Source organism: Plenodomus lingam (genome assembly GCF_022343315.1).
Source record: "Plenodomus lingam strain CAN1 chromosome Unknown contig_18, whole genome shotgun sequence".
In the NCBI taxonomy this organism is placed as follows: Eukaryota; Fungi; Ascomycota; class Dothideomycetes; order Pleosporales; family Leptosphaeriaceae; genus Plenodomus; species Plenodomus lingam.
Genome location: NW_027093935.1, coordinates 1326922 through 1343428, shown reverse-complemented (window position 1 = coordinate 1343428; position 16507 = coordinate 1326922). Strand labels below are relative to the sequence as shown.

Here is a 16507-nt window from a genome sequence, read left to right as displayed (position 1 = left end):
TTAATAGTAGAGGAATACTTTTAGCTTACTAACCTCCTCTTATATAAGTAAATATATTCTAAACCTATTCTAAACATGTTCCTAACTTATTCTTATATAATTAGAACACAAACCCTCTAAAGATACCTAAAACTAGGCAATCTATAAGAAAAACCTAGTAATTACTACTAGGATTATGCAATACTATAGTAAAATATTAAAAGAGGTATAGGAAAAACTAGAATCTTATTTAAATATAGCTAAGCAAGCAGGCTAGAAAGGATATAAAACTAGTAAGCATGTAAGTATTCTTAAGGCTACTTAGAAGTAAGTTTATAACCTATTCTTAACCTGTTAGAATTATATAAGTAATATTATATAGTGTATACTAGATAGATCTATAGGATATAAAAGAGTTTAAAGCCTAGAGCAAGTTTAGAATACGCTATAACTATAGAACTCCTAATAGGCTTAAGTAAAGGTACCTTAAAAAGCTTTAGAGGGGAGAAAGTAAGTCTTACGCTAGTGTTATATATATTTACTAATTAAAATATATTTAGAATATATTTAGAACGCATCCTATAATAATAATAATACTCTAGATAATAATAAAGCAAGTCTTGCTATATCTAACTTAACTAGATATATCTTAGTCCTAATAAGAAATAAAAGAGCACGCTTAAAAGCCTAAAGCTAGAGGGCAAGTAGTAGAGTAGTATTAGAAAGAAGTTTACTAGCCCCTTTTCTATCTTCTCTACTACTAGGCTCTTCTCCTCTACTAATAGTAACCTAAAGGTATGCTTCGCGAAACATATTTATAACACGTTCCTAACTTATTATTAGTCTATAACTATAAACTTTATAATAAAAGGCTCTTCTTAGTAATTAGGCTCTAAAGGAGAGAAAAGAAAAGCTAGAGGTAGATAAGGAAGAACTTATATAGAAAAAGGCACTATTTAAATTATAAAAGGCACAGTTTAAACTTAAGAAAGAGATAGCTACTTTTTATATAAGGTAGGGTTAGTCTATAAATATAGTAACTAGTTCCTAACTAGTTCTTAATATATTCTAGTCTATTATATAAGTATATATAAGTAGATAAATATATATTCTTTCTTCTTCTCTTTCTTCTTCTTTCTTCTTATACTCTATAAGAACTTTTTATATTTAAGAGTTTAATACTATTTTACTATCTATCTTTCTTAATATTATTAGATATAACTAGTTAATATAGTCTATAAAGATCTTTTAAAGTTAGTATATAATAGAATATATTAGGAATATATTATAAACTTGTTCTAATACTAAGTAGGATTTATACTAGTAATATATTAAGCTTAAGTTACTTCTATCTAATACTAGGGCATTCTCTCCTATAATATCCTACCTAAATAATAGGTGTATAGTATTTCCTAGCAAGCTTTTCTACTAGGCTATTTAGGCTAGATTAGGGGTATAGGAACTTTGTAGAGTATATATATATATAAGTTAGAATATATTTATAATATATTAATAACTATTTTAGCGTTACTTCTCTAATAGAGGTAATCTTATCTACTACCTTAAGAGGTATTATTCTAAGGTTTAAATAGCCCTAGTAAACTATAGTAGAACTATAATACAAGGTATTATAGAAGTAAGGATCTTCTATAGGAGCTTAATAGTAAATACTTAAGAATATATTCTAAACACGTTAATAATATATTCTCTACTAGTAGAGTAGACTATACTAAGTGCCTCCTCTAAGGTTTAAGAACCCTCTAAGATAGCTAGTCTATAATAAGAAGTAGTAGCTAGAGTAGAGGCTAAAGAGGAAGCAGAGAGTAAAGAAGAGGAGTAAATAGTTACTCCCCTTTACACTATAAATAATATTTAGTAAAAGTAGTAAAAAGGAGATATAAGTCTAGTCTCTTAAAATATATTTAGAATATATTAATAATATATTATAGCTAGACACCTATAAATGCTAGATTCTTCTTTAATCTAAGGGACTACTAAAGCTTTATAATACCTATAAAAGTTAAAAGAAAAAGTTATATACTATTAAAGGACCCTATAAAAGTAAATAGTACTTTACTTTTAGTAGATAGAAAAAAAAAAGAGTAGAGAGTTTATTTTAGTAATTACTACTACCCCTTTAGGTTATATACTATTATATATTATTTATTAGAACCTATTCTTAATATATTCTTAATATATTCCTACTTGTTACTATTATTATCTCCCTCCCCCTCTCTAGTATCTTCTCTATCCTCCCTATCCTCCCTAGGCTCTATAAAAGCATACCACAAGTAGAACTAGGTAGTATTCTAGCAGGAATTAGCAAGGTCTATACTAGTATTAAAGTAATAGTCTTAAAATATATTAGGAATAGGTTAATAATATATTATAAATAACTTACTATAGCTAGGATAATTATAAGTATAAATAGTATAAGGAACCTAATAACCTTAAATCCTTAGTAGGGTAGATATAGTAATAAAGTTAAGCTATAATAAGTTAGTAATATATTTTTAATAGGTTCTTATAGGCTATACCTTATTACTATTATAGCTACTATAAGTCTTCTTCTAAATTATATTTAGGAGGGTATTAGTATTTATAGGGGGGCCTATAGTAGCTACTAGCTAGGCTTAGAGAACTTCTATAAAATATATTAGTAATAAGTTTTAAATATATTCTAAATAACTTATAGTAAGGAGTATTTTAGTAATTATATATAACTTTTATATAGAAGTTTATATATATTAGTATAATAAGTTAAGAATAGGTTAATAATATATTTACTCTTTACCTTATAGACCTCTATTATAGAGGGCTAGCTAGTCTTCTTAACCTTACTAACCTTATAGTAGGCTATATTAAGCCTATAATCTTTTTTAGTATAGGTATATAAAGTGCCCTTAGTACCTAGAATAGCCTAAGAATATTAGAACCTATTTAGAATATATTTAGAACCTATTCTTACTTTATATAAGGTGCCCTTATTATTAATCTTAGTATAATAGTAGCGCTCTCTACTCTTTATCTTAACTACTCTATTAGGGCTAACTATAGGCTATACCCTAATATTATTTAGAATATAGCTAAGGGTAAGGTACTATTAATAGTGCTTCTATAACCTATTAAGAACATATTCTAAACACATTTTAATCTACTTATATAGGATAAGAGGGATATATTAGTAATAGGTATAGTAGTAGTAGCTTATAGTATTACTAGTATAGAATATATTTAGAATAGGTTTAGAACATGTTATAAAATCTTATAGTATAATATTTAGTTAACCTCGCTTAGCTAGCTAGTAGAGCTTAGCACAGCCTAACCCTATGCTAAATACGAGTTCACGCAGCGCTAATTCCATGGTCATATGAACTGCGCCCTCGAGACATTGCTAGTGTCCGCATGGATCTTCCTCACCAGCTGCGAGTCATTGATCCAGAGACACTAGAAACACCTAGATTTGGTGTGCACCCCCCTAGGTCCCCCAACTCTGAACATGCCAGGGTTGGACATGCAGTCAATTATAGCATCTTGAGGGAATAACAGTGGAGCAGAGCGTGTTGCGCCTATGTCTTCACGTCTTTTCATGGTCGTAAAATTACTTCGTTTCTTCGAGAGTACTGTGCAGGACATTGCTGGAGTTGATGTACTTGTGCTTGCACGCTACACATACCGGTATGTCTTTTTGGCCTATCTTCTCCTTAGCGCATTCAAGCTTACCGATAGTCCCTCGAGCATTTAACCCATGTATACTCTCCACGGTATCAGTCCGTCTGCGACTCTTCCAGCTCTGATATCTATACGTCTTTGGAATTGAAGTCTCCTTGACGCTTTGGAGAAGCGAGTAACGTGACAATTCTCATCCACAGACCTTCCACTAGGATCAATCTGATCCATTTGTCTTATGTTACGCAGACTGGCTTGCCTGCCTCTAGTACATGGTATAAAGGATAACATGCGGGCCGTTTTGGATTTTTATTTGGTGGGAAGATGACTGTGGGAGATACGAATGTGCTTTGGGGTATCCTTTCTCTATGCGGGATTTGAGCTCCAGGTTACACGTCAATCACTCTTACTTAATTATGCATAGCGACTTTACTTTCACTTGCAGTAATGTGCCCAAAGGAATCACATTATCATTTGTATATCCATAACCATAAATGGGCAGAGCATTGCGCAGGCCGATGCACCAACTCTAACTCAATCAATTCGGTTTGTCAGCAATAGACTGCTTCAACTTCTCATACCGAGCCTTCCAAAAAGATGCATCCTATTCAGCTGCCCTCACCATACTTTCAGAAACCATGAGTCTGACATTGGAGTCGAACAATTTTATCCGTAGCTGACCGACACTCTGCTCTTCCGACCCTTCCGGCCCATCTTCTGTTCCCGATTTGATATTTTCCATGATGCTCGGCTCAGGTTTCAATCTTGGCACTTGCTTGTCTCGACGTTCACGAAATTCCTGCTGCACTATCTTCACACGCGCCTGGGAAGTTTCACGAGCGGGTTCAGAATTGCGGATGTTTGTCCCACGGCCAGCTCTGTTGGTCCTGATGCCCTGTAAGGTTGTGGGTGGACTGGAAGACGGACTGCTGAGAAATTCGACCTGAGAATGTTGTACCGAATCATCACCGGTTCCCTTCCTTTTGTGTGGAAATCTTGTCAGAGTACCTATTGAATAAAGTATCAGCCATCATAGTTCAACATAGTGAAATGGATGCACTTACCACCCTACAAATCAACGTCATTGTCTTCATCAACCCTCGTCTTCACTTTGCACTCTCCCTTGATCGTCGGTCGCGACTTTCTCGCAAAGCCTGCTGCACTATCTTCACACGCGCCTGGGAAGTTCGCAATGAAGCGCTCAAAATCCTCCTCTACAGATCTGGGAAGACCTCGGAACAAGAGGAAATAGCGCACAGAGCTTCAAACCGCGCGACGGAAGTGGCGCTCTTGTTTATCAACGTGAAGCAAAACGGCTCGAAGAACCCGATTTCTTTTGTAGAGTCCTTCTGTAGATCTAATATCTCCATAGAATCGCTGTTCGGTCGCTTGTATCCCACTATGATACTAGAATCTGAAGGCCAGGTGATTACATCGATGGGCTGTCGTGTCTTGCTAGTTTTTCCTTCCTATGACGAGGCTTTCAATGATCCATTTATCTCCTATGGCATAATCCAACCGAAATCTGAAGTTGCCTACGCCTCGAAGTGATTTGTATTGGGAGGGGAATTGTTCTTCTGCCCACGCCTTGATGACTGTTGGTAGGCTCCATGACGGTGAACGAGTATGTCGATTTTAGAGAAGAAGTTTCAGATAGTTTACAAGCTGCAAGCGACCAAAAGTAATCTGTAGTCACCAGCATAGATCAAGTCACTGTGACTTGGCGTATAAACTCATGTTCAACCTCACCCTCACTCACGATATCGTCTAACCGTGAATTGAATACATAGCTGCGCCGCGTATTCTTAAATCATCATCACGACTGCACTTGTACACCTGTGCAGGCTTTTCATAGAAGTTGGGCTGTGCCATTCGTCACTTCCCTCATTCGGACTATCATAACCGTGTATGTGGGTGCGAGTATTGAGATGTATCAATCTTGAATGTGTAAGCGATTTCGTGTTGTTTCTTCTTTGTGCAGGCGCTTATATTGATCGCACTGATATCTTGCTCTTCTTGAATCATACCGAGTGCCACCTAATTGATATGTATGGCTGTGTACCGCAACTCTTTTCCAGAGCTCACTACGGTAAAAAATTGTTTACTGTAGAATGGTACGCTAGGGGTTTACTATATAGCTGTAAACTGACCTTGTGTATACCTGTAAATAGGTTTAAAGTGGTGGTTTACTTTTATAGTAGGGGTTTAAATTAAGTATAAAAAGTAGTTTTATTTCTATTATACGCTATAATACCTAACTAAGACTAAAAGGGGTAGAAAAGATTAGCTTCACGCTATACGCACATATGACATAATGATGAGTCATGATATTTTTACTAGTAGGAGGTGGTGATAATAGAGGTGGTAGTGATAGAGGTGGTGGTAGAGGTGGTGGTAGAGGTGGTGGAGGTGGTGGTAGTGATAGAGGTGGTGGAGGTGGTGATAATAGAGGTGGTGGTGGTGATAGAGGTGGTAGAGGTGGTGGTGGTGATAGAGGTGGTGGAGGTGGTGGTAGTGATAGAGGTGGTGGTAGAGGTGGTGGAGGTGGTGGTGGTGGAGGTGGTGGTGGTGATAGAGGTAGTAGAGGTGGTGGAGGTAGTAGAGGTGGTGGAGGTGGTGGTGGTGATAGAGGTGGTGGAGGTGGTGGTGGTGATAGAGGTGGTGATAGAGGTGGTGATAGAGGTGGTGAAGAAGATTAAAGAAAGGAGGGGTAAAATACTTAAATAGTAGGAAACTAGGTATTACTACGTAATACTAGTAGATTAATAGAAGTAGAAATAAAAGTAGTTTACTTTTGTGGAATACATAGTATAATAAACCCTATTTAGGTTTACTTCTTCTACCTAAACCACTTCTTAGTCTACTTTAGATAAATATGGCTACTATAAACCGGTTTTGTACCGTAGTGGCTACGTGCCCAAATTCCGGCTTAGTGTACTTGGAATTCAAGATATTCGAATCCGGTTTCAAAGCCTCAGTGCTTCCCTTGCAATTACTCTAAGCATAAGAGAATGGCACGACTTGGATCTCGAACTTATCTTGCAACTGGAGAGTTCAGCTAGCTAGTAGATGTTCGACCTTTTCAAAGCGAGTGGTTAAATAATCACTTTCCATCTTACCCTTTATTTTCTATCAAGTGTAGACTCTTTATGGACTAAATAGTAGCGAACTATTGGTATATTCATTAAACTGTTAATATCATGAGCGTAATCTTGTGTGAATAGCTAGAGCCTTGGTATCGAACTCGAACAGATCGCCTGAGGGATATCACAAGTCTCCCTAGTGCTACCCTTGTACATAGTCTCTAGATCTAGAGTATTCAGCTCCCTGATCACATTAATATCTAACCCAGCTGCTACTCATCTACTCCTATGGATTGTTCACTGCGGTGGCCGAAGCTTACTCACCCATGTAGCATTATCCCCGGGAAAACTTATCCGAGAACCACACGCAGACGACACCCGCCCTATCGGATAAACCCATCGCGCCCTAGGAATATGACAAGTAACGAATCCAGTAACGCTTCCCACGCCAAACGCGAGGAAGCTATAACATGACGTGCGCGGGGAAGCGGGGCAGTCCCGCCATAGCTCGCGGCCGTGTATTTATCATCAATGAAGCCTCAAAGTCCACAAAACCTATTGCATGCGTGCTTTTCAGTTCAGTTTCCAATTCATGACTCTACTTGTCCACATTGCGCGAACAACGAAATATTTTAGAAACTCAAATACTGGAGCAATAGCAGCAGTAGCAAGACTTCCGTCGTTGAAAGCCCACCAACACTTTACCGACACTCCCCAAAACATCTGGAAGAGAACAATGGCATCACTACCCAAGACCATGAAGGCCGTCCTCATCGAACAAACCGGTGGAACAGACGTCCTCCAATACAAAACCGACGTCCCCGTCCCCACACCCAAGGACGGCGAAGTCCTCGTCAAGAACGACTTCATCGGCATAAACTACATTGACACGTGAGCCAGCCATACTCTCCCCACAAATCCATCCGCCCAGCGACCCCAAAGAAAGAAAGAAAGAAAGAAAAAACACAGAGGGGGCACAAAAACTAAACAAAATCAAAACAGATACTTCCGCTCAGGCGTCTACCAGCCCCCACACTTCCCCTACATTCTCGGCCGCGAGGGCGCAGGCACAGTCGCAGCCGTAGGCCCCAATGTACCCTCTGATCTTCCCGTAGGTGCACGTGTAGCATACATGGGCCAATACGCATATGCAGAGTACACGGCCGCGCCATCAAACTACACGGTGCCTATCCCAGATAGCATTGACAGCAAGACGGCCGCTGCGTCCCTGCTGCAAGCCTTGACCGCCGTAACGCTCATCCGCGACGCTTATGCCGTGCAAAAGGGCGATTGGATTCTGGTCACGGCGGCAGCAGGGGGTGTAGGATTGTGGCTGTGTCAGTTGTTGAAGGCGGTGGGTGCAAGAGTTATTGCGACGGCGAGTACGTCGGAGAAGAGGGCGCTGGCAAAGGAGAATGGGGCAGAGGTGCTGCTGGAGTATCACGAGGACGATCGCGACGTGTTTGTTAAGAAGGTGCTTGAGGTTACGGGTGGCGAGGGTGTGCATGCCGTGTTTGATTCGGTGGGTAAAGCGACGTTTGACAGCTCGCTTGCGGTGGTGAGGCGCAAGGGGACCATGGTGAGCTTTGGGAATGCGTCCGGTCCTGTCGAGGGCTTTTCTCTTGCGTGAGTTCCATGGAGTGATTCCGTTGCGATGTGAATACCATGCTGATAAAGTGTAGACGGCTCTCTGCGAAGAACGTCAAGTTGCTGCGTCCAACGCTGTTCAACTACATCGCCACTCGCGAGGAGCTTCAACAGGCTTCGAAGGAACTGTGGAACTTCATTGATAAGGATGGTTTGAAAGTCAAGATTCACGATGTCTATCCATTGAGCGATATCGTCCGCGCAACGGAAGATATCCAGAGCAGGAAGACGACGGGCAAATTGGTGTTGAAGCCGTAAAACATTTAAATCTTAGTATTCACTTCCAGCAAAATGCGTATAAGATAAAATGAGAGAAATACCATGATCATATCAACATGATTCGTCATGCCGTGATGCTTCCTCCAAAACGCCAAAAGCCATATCCCGCTAATCCAGTCTAACAATGCATCAACGAATAGGCAACTGATTCTGCCACTCTGGATCCACCTTACTCTGCTTGAACAGGCTCTTCCCCCTCAGCCACTGCCGATACGCCTTATACCGCTTCTTGGCCCCATCTTCCTCTTCCACATCCAACGGGTTCTCCTTGACACTCAAAAACTCCTCAAACTCCTCGATATCTTCTTGCGCAGTCTGAAACTTGGGCGGAGCCGTATAGATCGGGAGCTGCATATCTGGGTAGAAATGGGGGTGGAAGGAGTGTTGTGGTGGGTACGGGTACGAAGGAGCGTGGGAAAAAGGCGTGCTGACAGATTGCGAGGTTACCGGACGGCTGTGAGAGGCAAAGGAGCGGACAGATGCGGCATCGGTATCATGGCGCGGAGCGTCGGGGAGGGTGATTTGGATGCCATCTTCGTCAAAGTCTTTGGGCGCTGGAATGTCGCCCTCGGTCATGGATAGGTAGTCGTAGTACTCCATTGCGATGGGGTCGCCTGCACTTGGCGTTTCACTGCTGACAACCAGTGGCAGATTGAGTGGGTGTTCAATGTAGCGTGCATACTCATGTTCCTCTGCAACCGACACAGAAGGGTTCATACTGTTGTCATAAAATTGCGCTAGCGTCCACTGATTGATGAGAGCTTTGTCGGCAGGCCTGAAGCCAGGTTTCATGGTCGACGACAGACCGGTCGAAGTCGCTGAGTTGCCGAGCGATTGATAGGTTGACTTTGCAGGAGGTGGCATCTCGGTCTCGAAATGCGCCTCTCGCAGGATGGACTGCTTAGCCGGTGAGTCTGCATGAGGCACACTGAGATGTATCTCCCTCCTTCGACGCCCGACGATGCTGTCATGGCGGGATTCCGTTTCGCTCGAGGGGTCGATGATAGTCACTCCCTTGCGAGGTACTTTCTTCCCGTCCCTTTCTTGCCCATATTCATGTTTCTTACGAGGCACGAAAGGTGACAAATTCTCCTTCCTGGACGGATGTGTTCCATCCCTAGGATCTCTACCAGGGCGTGGTGACGCCAATCTAAACGCGAATATCTTAAGGAACGACGATATTGCTAGCGGGCGATAGTATTCGAGCCAGTAGTCATCGCGAGTACTGATTTCGGCTTCGGGTGACACGTCATTATTACGACCGGGTGCGACTGAGGGTGGAAGGGTTCTCGTCTGCAAATTCGATGACGTATACCATTCAATATAGTCTGGGCGAGCCCGGTGAATAAAGTCTTGAGGATCCTGGTGATGCAGATAATAGTCCGATGACAGCTCCCACAGAAGCGGTTGACCTTGTCGGTACACATAGTGACCAAGGAAGAGGTTGTATGCCTCTTGACGCTGCGAGTCAAGAAATGAGTTATGGTAGTAGCGCTTGAAGCTTTCAACCATATCGCGGGAGCTACTTTGCCATTGGTTAATCTTTCTGTATGTGGCCATCGTGTTGACCAAGTGTGAGCCTCCGTACTGGATTGCAATTGCATCGCCATGCCCATGGAACATGTGCGTGAACATTTCAACACAGTCCGAGTCGTACTCAACGGTCTTCCCCGCGATGACTCCAAGTGCTTGTAGCTGGCGTCCCAGTGCTCTTTTCCCAATGACGAACTGCGCCGCATTCGTTCGGTCAAGACAATCGATACAATTCGTACGTGCCACACCATTCTGGACGCGTGGTGCATCGATATCTAATTCGCCATTATGGAAGAAACTCGTTGTAGCTAGCACCTTTTCCGCGAGAGATTCCAGGGTACCTATAACATCCTGACCCCTAGTTTTCGCTGCTCTCGACATGTCAAAAGCTTCGTATATGATCTTCTTGTCCTTTGGCAGAGACTGATTGAGGTAGTCTATAGCGTGCTTGTACTCATAGAGGAGCTTAGACTCTCTTGGAGTTCGTTCTCGAGCCTTGATTAGGTTAAGAACGTATATTGGTGCTCCATAGCGCTCGAATAAGTTGTCGAAGTGCATCGCAGCGGCACTGTAGAAGGGATCCACCAGATTAAGGTCGATGTCCGGCTTGGGTGTAACCCCAGTATTATCTTGCGTCCAGTACAATGGAATGCTGCCGCGATGTTGTACGTATGAAGTATACATGGGATTAGCGTACAGTCGTGGTCCAGGCGCGTGGAATGATGTGGTGAGTCCATCAGATACAATCTGCTCAGTCTCCACATCATTCGCTACATAGCCTAGATCATTTGTTCCGCGCTTCAGAAATCTAGCACCGGCGAAGAATCTCGAACGCCGAGCAATGATTGTAATGTAGATTCTTCGGCCGAAGACATCGAGCGAAGACTGGTCAACATATCCATGGATGATGGGATGACACCAGTCATACACATTCTTTAACGCATCGCGAGCAGGATCTAGGAGGTAGTCATTCCAAACGAACATGTCTTGGAATTCCCGTGCGGCATACGGAGCACCTTCGTTCACGGCTTTCCTTTCCTGTATGATGTTCTGCTGTAGGCTCCGCGTGACGTTGTAGGAATAGCTGAAGTAGAAGGATCGTCGCAGATCCATATTATTAAATATAGCAAGGAACCTCGCCTCTTCAGGATTCCGGTCCTTCTGAAACCTTGATGTTGAGCCTGTCGTCAGAGGTATCATTTCGGTGCCGTCGACTTGATAGATATAATGACCACCAAGCATAGCTACCTGCGCTCTCTTAGAGATCAGAAGCATGTAATAAGCTTCTGTAAACCTGATAAAGCCCAGCAAACCCCAGGTACTGCATCTCAACCGCATACCTCCCGTGCTCTTATTTCCATCGTCGATCGTGTTCAAAAGCTGGTGCATTTCCCGTCTGTTGTATACTATGTCATCTTCGAAGATGTTCAAATGCCCTGGTGGCGATGTACGATCAATTTTTAGTACACGGTACTGCTTCTCCATGATGTCGGCGCCAACAAGGTAGAATCGCGTGCTGGTTTCGTACAACGAGAACTTGTGCATTCTTTTTATGCCGCTCTCGCCGACGTTCTGGTAGGCAAAACCCTTGGCTTTATGCACAGTCGAAGGTGTGGCTGAGCGTTGGAAAGTGACACCGACATTAGGGTCCTCCTCTTCGCCACCAAACTTGATAGAATCCGACTCAGTACGAGGCTTCCCACGACCTGGCTGCTTCTCGAGGTCAGCTTCAGGCTTGAAGGAGTTGATAGGAACATCAAGCTGAGGTGAAATTTCCGGGCTGGCAACAGCTGTCGAGGCTCTCTCGAGGTCCAAGTTTTCTGGAGTGTGTTCCTGTGATGTCGTTGCTCTTGATGCTATAGAACTAGCACGCTCACGCGGTTCAGCCTGTGGATTAAACCCCTCCATCGTCGATGGCTATCGTGATGGATTCCAACAGGCAGTTTCAGATTTGTAGTGTGTGTTTTGCGCGCATGATGTGCATGTGAATTAGCCGTGTCGCAATCTTTGGTGCTATTAAGCACGTGATAAGAGGTGCGTGTTCGGGAACAGACGAGAGCAGCGCACAGGGCTGATCGTAGCTCGTTGAAGCAGCGATTGCAAGATCAAGCGGCAGACATAGTGATGTGTTGTGTTATCGTCCGAGGTCAAGACTCTGAACAGAAAGTGCGGTGGTTGTTCTACAGTAGGTATTCCCTAACGTGGAAGCTTGGCGCTACGTCAACGCTCTCCAGGGCTTCATCCGCACCACACACGCACGCCTCGGCGACTTGAACATCTAGTAAATCACCGCAGATACTATCATAAATATTGTCATTCCGCCTAGATTATGAATACAAATTTCTTTCTCTCGCGTCTCACCCGTGCATCCTCATCAAGTGGCACACCTGCGTACTCACCGCCTCCGCTTCCTTGGTCCCTCATCTGCCTATTCTCCCTCTTCAACACCCATCTGAGCAAGGCTGCAAGGAACGCAACAAGTAACATGAAGCCAGCACAGATACTCATACCCTTGACATAATATGGACCATCCTCGTCAGGGAAGATACTAGTCCCCACGAGAGGTCCCGTCTGTCCGATGACATTCATAATCGTCATGGCAGTGCCTTTCTTGCTGTCGGTTTCCTGGTTGTTGATTGTCCATGTGATGATAATGGTGATGGCCGAGAAGAAGCCTGCAGCTGCCGGAAATAGCGCTATGTACCGTAGAGTCGTGTTTTCTGACTTGTAGTAGCCAGACACGGCTATCGTACCGTAGCCGAGCGTCGCAACCACGGAATGTAGTATAACAAAGGTAGAGCGTAGTTGCAGACGGTCTGAGTAGTAGGCCGTCGTCAAGACCACGACGAAAGAAAACAGATATGGCGGTGCTGTTAGCCCTTGGGCTGTGATGCTTTCCCATCCCATCTCTTGAACAATCGTAGGCAAAAAGACTGGCATACTACTGAAGGCCACATTGCAGCAAAACATCATCAAAGCAGTGAGGTAACATTTTGGATCCCTGAACGTTTCAATCACCTCCTGGATGTTGAACTTTCCCCGCTTACTCCGGCTGTACTGCTTTTCGTCTCCTTGGTCTTCTGCCTCTCCATCCTTCTCCTGTCTCAATCGAAGAACTGCAACTTCCCGCTGTCGAGGTGTCAGCCACTTGGCCAAACCTGGTCCGTCAGGCACAAAGTCCCAAGCCCAGACTGCAATGAGCACACTCGGGAAACCCTCAAGCAAGAACAATAGCCTCCAAGGACTAAGTGGCCCTTGTTCGCCTAGTTTGGTGATTCCATATGCCAGAGCTCCAGCATATGATGCTGAGAGAGGGCTAGCGGAGACGATTAGACCTGTCCTGAAAGCCAGTTCATGTCGTCGAAAGAAGAAGGATAGGTAGAACGGGAGACCAGGTGCAAAGGCTGCTTCGCTGATGCCGAGAAGTGCACGAAGTACGAGCAGGGAAGCGAACGATGTTGTTATCGCTTGCAGTGATGCTATTAATCCCCAGGACAGAACACATAGCGAAATATAAATATGTGGCGTCACAACACGATACCTAAGAGACATGAGCAAGGCTGTCGTATCCAAGGTCTGCTCGGTCTGGCCACATACATAAGTGTCATCCATTCAAAAAGAATGTAGGTAATATAAAAGGCCCACAATAGCCACTGATACTGACTCGAACTTAGATTCAAGTCATCAGCCAGCCCTGCAATACGTGCATTCCCAATATCTTGCCATATATGGTCAGCCGAGAAACGACACCAATGTGCATATCCATGTACACCAAGATCACTCACTTGACCGATCCAGAAAATTCAGGCTGTAAAGCAGGGCCATGAAGCCGACCAGTCGTATGTCAAGCTTCCTCAATACAACCCTGTCCTCATCAGGTGTGTATAGCTCGTAGCTTTGCGCCGAGTCCATTGATGCACGCCGAGTACTATGCAGAAACGCCCCCTCTTCTTCTTCTTCATCATCATCATTGATGGCCGGTTCGATACGAGGCGTGATTGGACGTAATTCATATGAATCTGGGTCGTCGGTCACAGCCAGACCATCGGACGAATGCGAAGAGCGTGATGAGGGTGTGAACTTGGGCGAGCTGTCATCGGTACCAAGGGAGCCTGATTCGTACAGCGTGTGAGAGGATGGAGGTGGCATAGCCAATGCTCCCGCGGAATAGTATTTGTTTTCTCAAGTGCTACAATGTAGATATCACATTTAAAACAGTGTAAAGTGGCCAGTTCATCATGAGACGACAATTCATATCAAGGCCTATGCGCGTAACTGTGGCTGACGAGCTGACATTGGGAACGGGATGACGCGCTTTGGCGCATGCGTGTACACGCTAAATTATTGGTACCCCAGATTTCCACCTCCTTGGATCGATACCATCCTGATTCCTTTGAGCAAGGACTTCTATAGAAGTACTATGTGACTAATTTTTATTTATCAGAACAAAATATTTGAGTATCACTAACTCAAGAAATTAATAATATTCAAATCTTGCCTGCACTCATGAAACACGGCCACACTAAACAACTATCTAAACGCCCCTCCCGGGTACAAAAGAAACAAAACATCATCTCCACCCCAGCTCGACCCCCTAACCCTACAACCAATATCAAATACCAAACCTCACCATTCATGCCTCAACCCCAGCATCCAAAAAAAATCAAAAAGGAAAGAGATCTTCGACCCAACAGTCCACAGGGCGAAAGATCACCTCAGGGGAGCTTTGTCTAGTCATCGATGTTGTTTTTAGCTACTTTCCTAAACACTTGACGAATTATAGGATATGTATCTACAGTGTGGTGTGTTTTGGAGAAGTGGCGATGGGGTTTGTATGGGTCAGTCTGGGATTAGGTGGTGGGTGGTGGGGTCCAGGATGGTGTCACTGGTGAGTGTGGACGCCACGGTTGCCTAGAAGGGTTACCTAAGAGGCTGGGTGATTGGGGATGCGTCACGAGTTGTTTAGTTTGGACGTCATGTCATGTCAAGAAAATGCTGTTTGTTGTTTGATAACATTGATTAGTTACCCGGTAGCTTATTTTTGTTCGCGGTGTTGGTGGCATTCACGAAGTGATTTGCGTCCTTTCTCCATGTCAATTTGACTAAGGGGGTCGACAAACCGTACTATTTCTATAGCCTTTATAAACTCCATGGTCGAATCTCATATCACCCAGAGTCAGAGCCAAGATTGCCAATTTCCAAAAAACAAATGCCATTGCAAAAACATCGGCATCAAGCCGTTGGTGCTTCAACTCTATCTAACCATGAAGCACAAGTCAATCGATACCACACACATAAGAAATACCCCTTCGCGGACTGGTCGTCGTTGCTAGCGTATATACACTTTGAATCGATTCTTTATCCCTGATCTCCGCCTGTCTTTCAAGTCGTCTATCAGATCCCCTCCACTGGTTGCAAGCATCTTCTTTCTACTCCTTCTTGACGGTATCCGGGTCGACAAGGATGCCTTCTGCTTCGAGTCTTCGTCGTGCTTCTTCTAGGGCCCAGGTTTGGATGCTGTGTAGATCGTTAGCTTGACGCACATGATTGCACATTGCCACTGCTCTGCTCCTAGCCGATCATGCGATGACTCCCACCAACCCTTTCCTCCACACTGCCTATCCTCCTTCGTCTCCATATGTACCCCTCCCTTCCGGCGCGATTCCATATTTCAAGAACGTACCTAGTGTCAGGCTTGAAAGCATAAGCAACAACCGCAAATGCAATACAACCGCCAAAACCCCAGTACATCAAGCCCTCCCACCCCTCCTTCTCATACTGCTCGCCGGGCTTGACGCCAAACAGCCATCCACCTGGCGCATCATACTGAGTCTCGTGTCCTCCCTTTACGATTTGGGACTGTGAGAAGGCGCGGACGGGGGTGCGGAGGGTGCTGGCGGGTGTGCGGATGGTTCCGAGGGTGCGCGCGGCGCGGGTGGCACTGCGGAAGGACTGCATTGGTACGCGAGATGTGCCGGATAATGCAGGATACTTTCCGAGGTGCAGCAGAAGGTTCCCGTAGGAAGAGATTATCGTGGGGTGTAGGTGCTGAGAGCGGTGGAGGGTCTGGTGGTGAGGTTGCTGGGATGGCGAGGGCTTGGCGGAGTGGCATCTGTACGGGGCTAGATTGAGTTTAGCGTCGAGGGAGAGCAGAAAGTCAAATCAAGTGAAACCTAGGGAAGTTTAGGACCCTTTGCGACCCAAAGGATTGATATTCGAACGGAACGGCACCGATATGCTAAGAACAAGGGATCACCTACCTGCAATACCGAGATGTGCGAAGCTCGTTGCTGAATCTTGCAACAATGTCAGACAGT

At 44.1% G+C, this 16507-nt stretch overlaps 6 protein-coding genes across 6 annotated transcripts; 2 read left to right on the top strand and 4 right to left on the bottom strand.

The window, feature by feature from the left end:
* Positions 1 to 4252: 4252 nt before the first annotated feature.
* Positions 4253 to 4733, bottom strand: IAQ61_003912 (uncharacterized protein; the record flags this gene model as incomplete). The annotated part of the gene is made up of 2 exons (XM_066096140.1): positions 4253 to 4624; positions 4713 to 4733. 2 exons carry the CDS (start codon positions 4731 to 4733, stop codon positions 4253 to 4255), a joined length of 393 nt encoding a protein of 130 aa, XP_065954016.1.
* On the top strand, positions 4699 to 5199 carry IAQ61_003911 (uncharacterized protein; the record flags this gene model as incomplete). The annotated part of the gene is made up of 1 exon (XM_003837430.1): positions 4699 to 5199. One exon carries the CDS (start codon positions 4699 to 4701, stop codon positions 5197 to 5199), a length of 501 nt encoding a protein of 166 aa, XP_003837478.1.
* Positions 5200 to 7293: 2094 nt separating this feature from the next.
* On the top strand, positions 7294 to 8636 carry IAQ61_003910 (uncharacterized protein; the record flags this gene model as incomplete). Its single annotated transcript, XM_003837429.2, has 3 exons — positions 7294 to 7622; positions 7734 to 8357; positions 8414 to 8636. 3 exons carry the CDS (start codon positions 7294 to 7296, stop codon positions 8634 to 8636), a joined length of 1176 nt encoding a protein of 391 aa, XP_003837477.2.
* Positions 8637 to 8786: 150 nt separating this feature from the next.
* On the bottom strand, positions 8787 to 12098 carry IAQ61_003909 (uncharacterized protein; the record flags this gene model as incomplete). The annotated part of the gene is made up of 1 exon (XM_003837428.1): positions 8787 to 12098. One exon carries the CDS (start codon positions 12096 to 12098, stop codon positions 8787 to 8789), a length of 3312 nt encoding a protein of 1103 aa, XP_003837476.1.
* Positions 12099 to 12512: 414 nt separating this feature from the next.
* IAQ61_003908 (uncharacterized protein) lies at positions 12513 to 14339 on the bottom strand (the record flags this gene model as incomplete). The annotated part of the gene is made up of 3 exons (XM_003837427.1): positions 12513 to 13731; positions 13788 to 13908; positions 13976 to 14339. 3 exons carry the CDS (start codon positions 14337 to 14339, stop codon positions 12513 to 12515), a joined length of 1704 nt encoding a protein of 567 aa, XP_003837475.1.
* Positions 14340 to 15619: 1280 nt separating this feature from the next.
* Positions 15620 to 16148, bottom strand: IAQ61_003907 (uncharacterized protein; the record flags this gene model as incomplete). Its single annotated transcript, XM_066096139.1, has 2 exons — positions 15620 to 15707; positions 15874 to 16148. 2 exons carry the CDS (start codon positions 16146 to 16148, stop codon positions 15620 to 15622), a joined length of 363 nt encoding a protein of 120 aa, XP_065954015.1.
* Between the last annotated feature and the right edge of the window lie 359 nt (positions 16149 to 16507).